Source organism: Vidua chalybeata, chromosome 4, assembly GCF_026979565.1.
Source record: "Vidua chalybeata isolate OUT-0048 chromosome 4, bVidCha1 merged haplotype, whole genome shotgun sequence".
Lineage (NCBI taxonomy): Eukaryota > Metazoa > Chordata > Aves > Passeriformes > Viduidae > Vidua > Vidua chalybeata.
In genome coordinates, this window is record NC_071533.1 from 47353265 (window position 1) to 47366889 (window position 13625).

The 13625-nt window shown below is 37.0% G+C and overlaps 1 protein-coding gene across 4 annotated transcripts in view; it reads left to right on the forward strand.

Moving 5' to 3' along the window:
• CORIN (corin, serine peptidase) overlaps nt 1-13625 on the forward strand; it is a 128160-nt gene that overhangs the window by 90001 nt on the left and 24534 nt on the right. For all 4 annotated transcript variants that reach the window (XM_053941949.1, XM_053941948.1, XM_053941950.1 and 1 more), the window contains exons 12-16: nt 2636-2781; nt 3398-3505; nt 7769-7882; nt 10288-10398; nt 11104-11233. In XM_053941949.1, the coding sequence (XP_053797924.1) occupies nt 2636-2781; nt 3398-3505; nt 7769-7882; nt 10288-10398; nt 11104-11233 (609 nt within the window). The remainder of the gene's footprint in view (nt 1-2635; nt 2782-3397; nt 3506-7768; nt 7883-10287; nt 10399-11103; nt 11234-13625) is intronic.

Below are 13625 nucleotides of genomic sequence, written 5' to 3' on the forward strand. Positions count from 1 at the left end.
ATACAGGATAGCTTCAGAGTTACAGAGGGGTTTGTGTAAGCTCTGTGTCAGGCTTGCTAGTTTGAAAATCAAGGGTTGTTTTTTTTTTTTTTTTTTAAAGAAAGCAGTATAATAAATAAAAATGGGATTAATTTATTCTGATGTAGAGAGATGTAAGTTAAATTATAGGCTCTTTCAGCTAACAGATTCTAGGAAGTGTTATGATACAGTTGAATAGTTTTCCAATTTAAAGTATTAAACAGATGAAAGGGAACTTATAGACACCACAGAACAGTTTAATTTGATAGGAACCTCTGGAAGTCATCTGGTCCAATTTCCTGCTCAAAACTGGGTAACAACAAATTTAGACCAAATTGAATATGTGACATAAAACTTTCAATCATAGGATTCAAAGCTCTACTTTTACGATAGTTTTTAGGTTTCACTCTTACGTTAGGTCACAGATACAGAGTGTTTTTATTAGGAAGGGGCACCTTTGGAGGTCCCACTAGATCTGTAGTATCTGCTTAATAATGACATTTTAAGGAGAATTTCAGGTACCTATATAATGTAAAAACCTAAAATATTTTTAGAAATGAAAACAAAAATAAGCTCATACCAATAAATATAATTGACCTCTTGTTCAAATATATCAGTGATTAGTTGAGCTAAACAGGACATATCTATTGTTTTACTTGTCTTTTCCTGTAAATATGAAACTGAGCTCAGCTAATGCAGTTTTACAGTGTTACACTTTTTAAGTCAAAGTATACTTTCCAACCATGAATTGCATGTTAATGTTATAATTCTGGATCTGTTATAATATAAACTTATCAGAGATGCATTAGATTTTTGAATACAGGCACATGGATCTGTTACCTCATTCCAGCTGGTATAACTAAATTATTTTAATTCTACTCCCCCCTATAGAAAACAGCTGTCCCTGCTTTGCAAGGCTTTTTGTTGTCTTTATGTTAGTTTGTCTGTCATGCTTTGTTTAACTGTAACAGTCTTCATAAAGTTTTATTCAAAGTAAAGAACACAGGTAAGAGTTTTTTTGGAAGGAACTGAACCTACTGTTGTTTATAACGTTCATTGATGCATTAAGTATGTTTTCAATTTCTGAACATAATTCTTCATCTCTGATAAAGTGTTGATAATATTAGTCCACACCTACTTTGAAGTTTAAATAGATTCTAATTCTTTCACCACAGATAGACAAATAAATATCTTATAATACCTTGGAAAAGGTCAGCTTTGACCAAAGATCTGAGTGTGCAGAGAACACAGGACAGAAGTGGCTTAGATGACTCTGCAATATTGTCATATTTTTGTTGTGAGTTTTGTTTTTTGTCATTGGAAAATAAAAATCCTGGCATTCAGAAATCTGAGGTTATAAAGTGGTGTCAGCCAACCTTTTTGATATTGAGGAGGATGTAAAAGCAGAGTCTGTAGCACGGTTGACTGTCATCAATGCATTCTGTCTGGTTACTCAACTGAGTGGTGAATTGTTTGATGTGGAAAAAACCTGACTCTTCATCTAATTCCTCAAAACAAAATTAAATTTGGGTGGATTAATTGTGTGTTATTTTCCCAAAATAGCATAAAAGAATTAATCCTATATGGATTTATTTTGTTGGTTTTGGTCACAGCATTTTCCAGAGCATATTACAAGAAAATTAAAAAGTTCAATTAATTAAAATGTCAAAAGAAAATGAATGGAATAAAATGCCTTCCATGAAAGGACTGTCTCTAGAAGAAAGATGTGTAAATAATCAAAATACATAAAGGCAAATTAAGGTGACATGAAAGAAATTGAAAAATAAAAAAAAAAAAAGGTAGAATCCTTTGGTTGAATACTTGGATCCCAGACAAAAGTAGTAGCTAAATGTTTCAAACACAGAGGATTTTTCTATTATGCCTTTTTACCTTTGTAATTTTGAAGCATGTGACAGTGGGTATTTTGAGAGACACCATGCGTGACTTTCAATCTCAATGGATCAAACAAATTTTGCAGTGAGTCCCATCTTTTATATGGTTAAAAAAAATGCTGCAGAAGGACTTCATTCATGCCTTTTCCTGATTTGACCAACCACATTTGTCTAACACCAGATGAAGATGTAGACGGTATCCTGTTGCTGTAACTGACAACAGCCTCAAGACTGGGCTGGTCTGAGCTTCGCTTTTCCTAAAATTGTAATTTTATTGAACTCCCTGGGGAGTTCTTCACTCTTTTGTTTGCAGGCTTAAATATTTTGTCCTTCTGAAACCACACGGTTTCTGAGGTAGCATAATCAGAAGAGGTAGCATTTCACTTGTACAACAGGTGTTTGTTTTTTTTTTTCCTGAAGGAGAGCAGTTAGTGCTTCTTAAAAACTGTTCTCTGCCATCTATTACAGAGGAGAGCATGTTTGTGAGCTGTTATATTTGGTTATTTTAAACCTATTTATAACATAACTGCATAACAGTAACTTAAAATAATGTTTCAACCATAGCATTCTTTGGTATATGTATTTCATATTAAAACATCTGTTTAACTGATTTTTTTTTTTTGATCTTCATGTTTAACTTTTGCTAGGATTATTAACTTTTAATATCTGTGAATTTCTAAGCCATCCATTCAGTTATTTGGTGCAATTCTGCTTTGTCTCCTCAGGACATTATGTGTACAGTCTAAGGAACGCTGTGAGGCTGTGCTTGGGATCGTAGGTCTGCAGTGGCCAGAAGATACAGACTGCACTCAGTTTCCAGATGAGAACTCAGACAACCAAACCTGTCTAACACCAGATGAAGATGTAGAAGGTATCTCCTACACATATTACAACAAATAAAAGATTTAAATGGGTTCCCAAAGTCACTGGTCTTTGTTTTTTTCATACCTCCCCTTTAAATTATAATATTTAAACTGTGGAAATTATTCCAAACTGAGTTCCCCTACTCCCCAACTCTGTTCCACTCCTTTGTCCTAAAATGGTACTGTGAGATGAGACAGAAGCAGTGAAAGGGTTAATAAGTGGAAAGTTATACCTGGTTCCATTAGTTGAAATAGACACATAATTGTCAATCTCTTTTTGTCCTGGGGATTTCTTCTACTTATTTCAATGCCTAATACATCACCACAATGGTGGTGTAGCTAGGAAGTTCATACTCACGGTCTAAACGTTGCATGCCAGTGATTTGGCAAAGCAGTGACATTTGACAGAGGGCAGCATGGAAGGGAGAGCTCTGGAAAATGTTGCTGCACCACGTTCCTGGTGCAATTATGAAGTCTCGCCTGACGCACAGCTCCTGTCTCACAAGCCTTCTGTCTGTGTTATTTACCCTTCTGAAACAGCCTGGCTGACAAATGCGTGCCCGTGTCATGATTAAGCTTTTGTCTTACGGAGTCCTGTTTGTCCCTGTTGGTTGTCCCTGACAGAATGCTCACCCAGTCACTTCAAGTGCCGTTCTGGGAGGTGTGTCCTGGCATCCCGGAGGTGCGATGGTCAAGCTGACTGTGAGGATGACAGCGACGAGGACAGCTGTGGTAAATAAATTCAATGAGTTGGAATGGAGGGCAGCTGCAGCATTGGAAAAGGAGCTTCATCTTTCATTCAGTTATTTGAATTGTAGCATGAGAGTTTGGAGAAGGAGAACCCTCTTTTTTTGTATGTTTAAAAGTGTTGTTTTTTTTTTTTTTAAAGAGAGTATCAGTAAAAATACTATAGCAAGAATCCTTCTTAATCAACATTAATACAAATTGTGATAACTGATCATTTAGATTCTGATAACCATACTCTGAGATGCTTGAGTATTCATTAAAGAATCAAGCTAAAAAAATTCTGCAGATTTAATTCATATTTCATATTGCTGAAGGCTTTACTGAGCTAAAATATACCTCCCTGGCAGATTAAATCTTGAATCTGTAAATGTAGTTTTAAATTTATACATGATAATGTTCTCGTTAGGATGTATACTCAAAAGATGTCGTTATGATATATTGTGTTGCTGAAGTGGATTCTGTATGTTTCTTCAGATTGGTCAACCTCAAGTTACAAGTACAAGCATAAACCCTTAAAATTTATTCTCCAGTACGTTTCTGAGTTTATTTTTAGTATAGATGCTTTCGACATGTAACTTAAGGGCATGTATTGAGCCTGAAATAATCAAGAAATCTCTTGGTCAATAAGTATCCTTGTACATGCTGGCAGGACAGTTTCAGGAGAAAGGAGTTCTAAATATTTATTAATTGACTAAGCTGTAGCCTTCAGGGAGGTCTGCGTGCAGGCCTGGCATCCCTAGGGGCAAAGAGAATAATCATACATCACTAAGGATTCAGAGAAGAGGTGTGCTTATGAGCAAAGGATTGGAAAACATTCCAATAGAATAGGGTTAAGGCGCACAACCTGTGTATTTTTTTTTAACTGAGAATGGGTTAAGAGGGAAGCAGAGTTTATGTGAACAACAAAACTGTGGCAATAAGATAATTTCTACTCAGAGACAGTAAAATAAATCTAACACCAGAAAGCTAAAGATATGCTAAAGTTCAATCTTGGCAGCCCTATAAAATGCTTCTTTTTAAAAAGCAGCTTGTTTTAATGTTTACAATAGTCAACGGTTTATTTACCCACAATGTGTGATGTATTCTCAGTCTCTGGGAGTTTCCAGATCATTCTTGTACTCTCTCTCTTCTTCTTTATTTTTTCCCCTCCCTCCATCCCTGTAAAAAAAGAAAGACAGGAAAAAAAAAAGGATATGCTCTCTGAAATATGATTTAATATTAGGTCATTCTCTTGTTTGGGTTATAAAGTAAAGTCAGAACTGATGATCACGGTGATTCTTTCAGAGTTTGACATCTCTTTACTTTGAATCAATTGTCTTAATTGTCCTTCCTGCCAAATATTTTTTGTTGCCACCAATTTTGAACTCCTTAGAAAACGAATTGTTATGTGTCTTTTAGGATAATTTTATTCTCCTAGACATTAACATATGAAATATTGTTCTAATATGTAACATTCATTTCTCAAGTGGATCTCTCTCTAAAGTCTAGACAGAATGTCACAAGGAATCAGCAGAATTCTTATCAGCTTCTATAAATATGGAAGACTGTATCAGCTAGGAAATTACTGCTGTCAGGGTGACATTACATTGACCAGGGCTAATATTGTTACTGAAGAACAAAAAGTCCTTGTAGAGCTCCAGGAGTAACTGTCTCTGACTTACTTATAGTCCATGTGTGCAGGACAAAATCAAAACTTGATGATCTTTCCATGTGTAAATGGATAGCTCAAATTTTATTAGCTTTGTCCTTTTAAAATGGTTCTTTAACATTAAAAAAAAAAAAACACTGAATGTTTAATTTGAAACCCTTGTATTTGAAGTACTTTAAATGATAGACATGGAATAGCTTTACAGTGCAGGGAGGAGGAGGCTGAAAAGGACTAGCTACAACTTTCTTATGCTTAGAGTACTCTGGCCAAAAAGATAAGTTAGAAACATGCAAAGGGACTGAGGTATACTCTGTCCATGCAGAGGAGAGCTGTATTCAGCACCCATTGTCTCCTTCTGTCAGCAATCCCTGCCATACTTTCACATGGGCATTGTGAGAGGACATCTCAGCCATGCAATTGCAGTGAAATCCTGAGACTTTAGTGCCATCTACACTGGGATTTGGGGAGAAAATTTGACTGAGATTACTGGAATTGAGACTTCTGAGTGCAGTAAAGTGCAGGGAAGGTAATTAAAAAAAATATTATTATGAAAGATGTCACGAGAGTTTGTGGTATTAAATATAGTTGGTTGTAATTGAATGCATTAAATTGTTGGCTGCTGAACAATGCCTCTGGCAGGGAGCAGAAGAAGGTCCTACACCTACTAAAGAAATTGAGGACATAACATTCATAGCCAATACTGTCTTTCACTATTTTCTGCAATCTGGGTTTTGACCTGTAGTATTTTAGGTGAGAGAAAAAATGTGGTGGTCTTGACGTTAATGATTTAATGATAGTTGTGTGGGAAATATATATATATTTGGATAACAATTGGTAACTTTATGTTATGAAGAGGAATGAAGGTAAGATCATATATGAAACCATATCCCTTGTCAAAATGGATTTTTGAACCGGGGTAATGTACATATAGACAAGTTTAATGTACATATAGACAAGTTTTCCTAGCTCTGTTTTCACTTCCCTTTCCTTTAATTAAAAATGCATGTCACAAAAATAATTCGAGATTAAATATAAATACTCCAAATTGATGAATCTCTACCAACAAAACAGTGTACTTGAACACTGAATTGAGTAACTAGTGAATTGTTCATAGGAAATTGTCTCTGTATTTGTCTATGTGATTAGTTTTGGAGAGTCCTGGTACACTTCACAATGTAACACTCTAATGTGTGATGAAGAGAAAAGGAAACATGTATTTAATGAATTGTAAACACTGCTAAAAAATTTCTAGGTTCATGAATTATGGGGGTTTTGAGCTTTTTTAATTTCATGTTCATATGAAGATCCTAACATGGCATTCCTTGTTCTGTATAAGAGTAGACAATTTTTTTTGTTTCAATTAATTTTTCATTAATAGTTATCATGAATATTGTAAAGAAGGAAACCTGGAAAGTGGTGATACCCAAGAAAGTTACTTGATCATGAAGAATTAATTTCAAAGGTTAAGGCTATTTATTTCTCTGGGCTTTTACATTTATTTACATGTTTTTTTCAAATCTAAAGAAAATCAAGCACCCCACACATCCAGGTACAGGTAAAACCTGAATAGATTTTTCCAGTAATCCAGTAGGGATTCTCTGGTTCATATTTGTAAAACATGTACTTCTGAATTAGAACTTCTTGGAGACAATGTATTTGCTTAGTAACTTACTGCTGATACGCTTTCACAGTTCCAGGTCCAGGCAAAGAGAGGTGCTGCTTTAAATACTGTTTTAAAAATTATACCTGAACTATTTGCATTTATGAACATCAGGGCTATCAATTAAATTTGCCCTTAGATTAAAATTAAAAGTTTCATCTACAGAACAGGCCAAACAAGGCAATCAAATAATCTGGCTTAGTCAGGACAACATGTCATTTTTATGGCTTCCTATAAAACCATTTATAGACATGCAGGGCATTAGTATGTCAAAGTATTTAAACTGGTATCACAGTAAAATACTTTATTAGTTGATGGAAATAAAAAGTGGAATAAAGCAAGAGAAAATTATTTTCTAAAATGTAGCTTGGGCTATTCTTAATTTCCAACAGCTGACCAACAGAAATTTTTCTGTCAAAGCACTTTGACATAGTTTTGTATTACTTCTCTTTCTACTTTTCACTGTGATTCTGTGTTAGATTCTAGATCATCACTGCCAGGGAAAACAGTATGTATTTCTACATTGTTACATGGAGTTGCCATGCTTTTATAGGATTTGCTTTTGAAAGACCGAGGAATTTCTACAGACTTCAGGATTAGAAAAGTTCTTATATTACTAGTAAATCTATTTCAAGAATAGTGGTGTGTGGGTATTGAGCTAATGCCTAAACCATTATGGATATGTATAATATATACTCGTAATACAATTTTTATTTCAAAAGCACTGAAGTATTATGAAGCGTTATAATACTTAGATCCATTTATCAAGTGTGCACTGTGCTAATCTTATTTCCATTTCTTCATTAGTAACTATTCTTGGTACCTGCTAAAATTTATATTGAAAGTGAAAATATTTTTGTGTTTCAGGACATTTAAGGAAGAAAATGGTTGATTCAATATTGCATGCAAGTATTTCAGAACTGTGCTTCTCTGCCTCCAGGTTGCAGAGAAAGGGGTCTTTGGGAGTGTCCTTTGAAGAAGCTGTGCATCAAACACACTATGATCTGTGATGGTTTCCCAGACTGCCCTGACATGATGGATGAAAAGAATTGCTGTAAGGACTCATGCAGTTTGTTACTCCCTTAAAAGGCTGATCACATTTTGGGGATGTTGGGAGGCAAAATAAATCAAAGTAAAAATGCTTTATGCTTTCTGTAGGCAGAAAGACTTAGTCATTCCCTCAGTTCCCTTTTCAGTTAGACTATGGCACCAATTTCTCTCTTTCCTCATCTTGTGTCCTTTGTTGTTCCCATCCTTGGATCCTTGCTGTCTGTTTTGTCACTCTCATCCTCTTTTTCTATTAATTTCTCTTTCTCCCTCCTTGTTCTTGTGCATTTGTACTTTTATTCCTTGTAGATCTTTGACTTCTTTTCCCAAGTTTCCTCAAGTTCATTTTATACAGGCAGAGCTCATAGCTGCTCACTGCTCATTTTTTCCTTGATTTCTACTTACCTGTTTCTTGGTAAATGCCTTATGTCTCTTCCTTATTTAGTTTCTTTCCTGATTGATATTTCTTAGATTCTGTCTCCCTACTTGGCATCCACAGATTTCTTCTGCAATCCAAACTGTGATAACAATGAAGATAGAGAACTTAGGAGGGTGCGCTGGTGGCATGAGCACGCTGCCCATGTGCACAATGCAAGTCTGTTCAAACTGCTGGCAGTGAGCAGCAGGCCCCCTGCTCCCCTGTGGGAGCTGCTCTCACTTCTGTTTCCATCTGAGAATGGGATGGGAAGTGGTGGAACATCTGCATACAGCTGCTTTGCAGGCTCCCACCCTGCTTACTAAGCTGGGAGTGAGTGCCCTGAGATGTTAGCTCCACTTTCATTCATATATTAGTGGTACTCTGAATTCTCTTCTCTTGAGAAAACCTGGTGGTGTGGGCATGCTCCCAAGACAAGGAAGTAAGAAAAGACATGCTGGGAGAAAGTTTGCACAAGACAGGATGGATCATTGGTTGGTAAAGTTGGTTGAAAACTGAAATTTTTCATTCTCTGAGTAAACCTGGTATTTTGTCATTTTTGCTGGGATGTTTGGATATAATTTTGTGATTTAAAAGAAGTTGCTCCTGAGTCTCTGGAGTTCTGATGGTAGGAGCATTTTATGTGCTAAGTGAAGCCTATGAATATGTTTGCCAAAATGAACAGCAGCCTGCATGTATCACTAGATCAAACGTTGTTTCTTTTTGGGAAGCTGAAGCTCACAAAACATTTCTTAATATGCTTTTCATTGTAAAGATTATACCACTTAACTTCCAAGCTCTGTGCTGTAATCTAAAGAATGGAGGTGGTATTAAAGTGATTTACTTGTGATCACACGTTAGGATCATGACAGAGAAAAGATTATCAAAGGACTAAGGTTAAGCTAGTTTATAATTATCAGAGTATATTTCCTCTCTGCTTTTGATCTGGGGCTTGAATATTCTAAAATAGCAACAAAGTTTTCCCAGCTGAGGGCTTCCAGTTTTTGAATTATGCTCGCTCTGGAAGGTGGAGTTAAAGTGTTTTTTCTGGTTTTGCATGTTTTATTCCAGAGCCAGAAAGATCAGGGGTAGGCAGCGCTGCCTGCTCTATCTGTATGGAGTGCACTCTACCCTGTGGAGTGCACTTTTTGTACTAGTGCTGCAAATAAATACTTGGATTGTATGGCACTATAAATGCTGTACATCAGCCAGACAAGGGCACAACTGAATGCAGCTCCTTTCCATGCATTCTCTCCTTCTCTGCCCTCCCCCAGGTCTCAGAATTCCCTAATGATGGGGTTTATAGAAGCTGGAAGTGTGTTAGTGAGGAAGGTACTGTATTTCTACACACCTGGCTTTTGGAAGGGAGGTTGTTGGGGGAAAACTAAAATCCATTTGCAAATGGAAGCTCTTGTGGTTCCCATACTGAACAGACTCTGGAAATCCAAATGTAAGGATACCAGCTGTGAACGGAACATGTCTATCAGTACACCAGTTCTCTACCTCTAAAGTGGAGATAAAAATAAATATATAATTTTCAAAAGCACAGGTGAATTCAAAAATTAATATATAATTGCTGTGGCTGAGAGGAAATAGATATTCATTGTGGTAAAATAATTTTTGCAAAAACCATGAAGAACTAAACAAATTTGGATCAGCCAGCTAAAAAGCACAGGACAGTATTTTCTCTCACAGCTTCTGAGGGGCTTAGACATATTTCATATAACAAGATCACAAATGATACTAAGTAATCCCAGATCTTGCATTTGTAGACACTCTTCCTTTCCTCTGAATTGCAATACCCTCTGTCACTGCATGACAGCAACCACCTTCTGCATCAGTGGTATCTGTACTGAATTTTGTTAAAAATGTGTCTAGCTTACTTTTTCCATAAATCTGATCTGTATCTACCTTCACCCTCCTCAATTTTTCATCTCAATGTGAATTTCACTTTGTTCACGACTTTCTCAGGAGGAAGCATGTTTTTGTCTTTGCAGCATTTTGTGACGAGAGTGAACTTGAATGTGCCAACCATGAGTGTGTGCCCCGTGAACTCTGGTGTGATGGGCAGGCAGACTGTAGTGACAGCTCAGATGAATGGGACTGTGGTAAGTTTCTGCTGTGTGGTGCCTCAAAGTGGTGTTTGGGTGATGGTAGTAATCACTGGTGATTTAATTCAGTATACAGTGGTGGAGAGGTGCTCCCTCTATAAGCAAAGAGAAGACTGGGGTGAGGTTGGGAAAAGCATGTGAGGAAGCGGGCAAAAGGGAACGCAAAAGTTTGGTGTGAAGTCTCACAGGGCAAAGATACAAGAAAAGTGATACAGCAAGAAAATGCATAGATGATGTGTGTAATCTGGAAAGTACTGTGTCGAGGAGAGATTGAGAAAATGTTGAGATTTGGAAGGACCTTTTGAGAATCTTTTTTGCATGTGATAAAAGCAGTTCCTGAATTTTTATATAAAGATTACGAGAGGAGAAATGGTGATGGTCTTTCCGTCTAGATTATCTAACTCTAGATAAAGGCTATAAAAATTAAGGCTATCAGCAACCCATGTGAATCTCTGCTGGTGAATTAGAAGTATTTGGGTTTATTCTTACTCTCTCAACGCTTTTGCTGTTCAATGTGTCATGCTGTTCACTCTTAGCAAGGTTCTGATAACCACACTTGCCTTGGTTTTAAATTGCATAGCTATTCAGCAAGTAAAGCTAGGAAAGGTGCTAGCAACTTGGAAGAATCTTGAATGTTTTCAGTTTTCCATCTATAAAACTATTTGAAATGATACTGAAGTTTTCTTCCTTTTTTCTTTACAGTTACACTGTCTAAAAACACGAATTCCTTGATGCTCCTGACCGTTCACAGGTCAGCTGCTGATTACCATGTTTGTGCTGATGAGTGGCAAGAAAACTTAAGCCAACTGGCCTGCAATCAGATGGGTTTAGGGTAAGGTCAGTAGTTTGTAGCTTTGATGAATTTCTTAGGACAAGTGGAGTGCTGGAGTTAGATGTGAACTATCATTGATCACTGCAATGTTAGACCTAGTGTGGAAATGGTTCACAGAGAAAAGAGGTAGTGAAATTTTGTGAATTATGGCAGGAACAGAATTTCACTAAAATCTAGGCACTTTCACCACTTTATAAATGTTACACGATGGTTATTAAGAGTGTTTTGAAAAGATAATGGTGTTTTGCCAAGTCTCTGTACTTGAACTTAGAGTTATTGCTAAGGCTCAGAGTTGTTTGGCAAGGTAATACTCTGTTTCTTCCTAAAGAATTAAAGCAGACTTAGAAAATATAGGAAAAATCATCTTCATTTATTTGCTTTCTGCAGTAAATACTGTAAGTTAGACAAGTGGATGTATTTAACTTGGGCATCTCTGCACAACAGATTATTGAAGAGAGGGTTTCTGTGAGGAACTCAGAAAAAGAAATAGCCTCTAAGTGTCTTATTGCATGCACACTAAATTGTGAAATAATTGATGCAAAATATAACTATTGGATAAAAAACAAGTTCAGCTGCTCTGATGTTCACAGCTATCCATTACTAGAAAGAGGCAAATCTGATGGTATATAAGGCTATCTTTTGCCAGTGTCTGATCCCCAAACTGAATTAAGAGGTGTCTTTTCTGTTTGCTTTTCTCCACTACGCAAAGTGACATTCTTTGTACCTTTCTCAAGGTACACAGGAGGATAAAGACCCTGGGTTAGGGAGCCTGCACTTAACATACTCTGTACAGTCTTGCACTGCAGGGATACTTGGCATCCGTTCTAACAGATGCCCTGAATTGAACTAACTGGACTGCATGCCATTCTAACACACAACAATTTTATACTCCTCTATCTGGGCTAGTGTATCTAAAGAATATTTGCATTATCTTTATGCTTTAGCTTTATATAGCATCCTAATAAAGATTTATAGAATCATAGAATATACTGAATTGGAAGGGACTCATAAGTGTCATTGAGTCCAACTCCTGGCCCTGCACAGGACACCCCAACAATCACACCCTGTGCCTGACAGCATTGTGCAAATGCTTCTTGAAGTCAGACAGCCTTGATGCTGTGACCACTTCCCTGGGGAGCCTGTTCCAGTGCCCAACCATCTCTGAGTGAAAAACCCTGTTACCTAACCTAAACTTCCCCTGATGATTCATACCATTCCCTTGAGTCCTGTCGCTGGTCACAAGATGGAAGAGATCAGTGTCTGTCCCTCTGCTTACCCTCCTGAGGTAACCAAGTGACCTCAGACACTCCTCATACACTTCCCTTCCAGTCCCTTCACCATCCTCATGGCCATCTTTTGGATGCTCTCTAACAGTTTAATGTCTCACATTTTGGCACCCAAAACTGCCCACAATATTCAAGGTGAGGCCACCCCAGTGCAGAGCAGAGCAGGACAATCCCCTCCCTTGGCCAGCTGGTGATGCTGTGCCTGATGCCCCCCAGGACAGGTTTGTCCCTCCTGGCTGCCAGGGCACTGCTGACTCATGTTCACCTTGCCATTGGTCTTAACATAAAATTTGCTTCTCTTTCCCATGATGCTTGCTGCTGGGAAAATATAAATGTATTAAACTATCCCAGCACCTCTGATTCCCTCCTTTTTCCAGAGGTGTGCCTAGGCCAAAATCAGCATGGGTAGAAACTTAAACCTTCCTGCTTCTCCACTGATGCTTGCTAACTGGTGTTACCAATCCTACACTTTTAAGAAACATCAGAGACAAAAATGATTCTTAAATCTCACATTTCCCATTTTCTAACAGGATGACTGCTATTCTAGAAGACAATTTTTTCTAGAAGATCTTTTTAGTAGGGACAGGCAATTTTGTCAAGGGCAGTGGGAAATTCAAATCTGAAGTCTACAACTACAGTTTGACTAATTTCTAATTCTTTCTTGCAGTACTTCAGAAAACCAGACTAGTGTTTTTCTTTCCTTTCTTAATGCCCAATTTTGTCAGTCACCTGAAGCTTGATTTTCTTAGGTATTCTTCAAGTTTTTGTGGAGTGGCACTGCCAAAAATACAGTAAATTAGCATTTAAAAGCTATAAGAAAAACAAAGATTATAATGTGTTACCAGAACTGATTTCTAAAAGAAGTAATATGAGTAATACAGCTATTTAATTATTTCATTAACATTGCATAGGGATTCAGTGAAAATGTCACAGAGGCTAATGTTTTCTATATGGTGAAATGGAAAAAGCTACTGTGTAATCTGATCTGAAGCCATGAACTTCATCTCTTGGCATTTATGTCCTGTATACATTATTTAATTGACTTATAACAAGAATGGCTGAATGTGAGGTTAATAACTTTGGTGTTTTTAACAAACTCTTTCTAC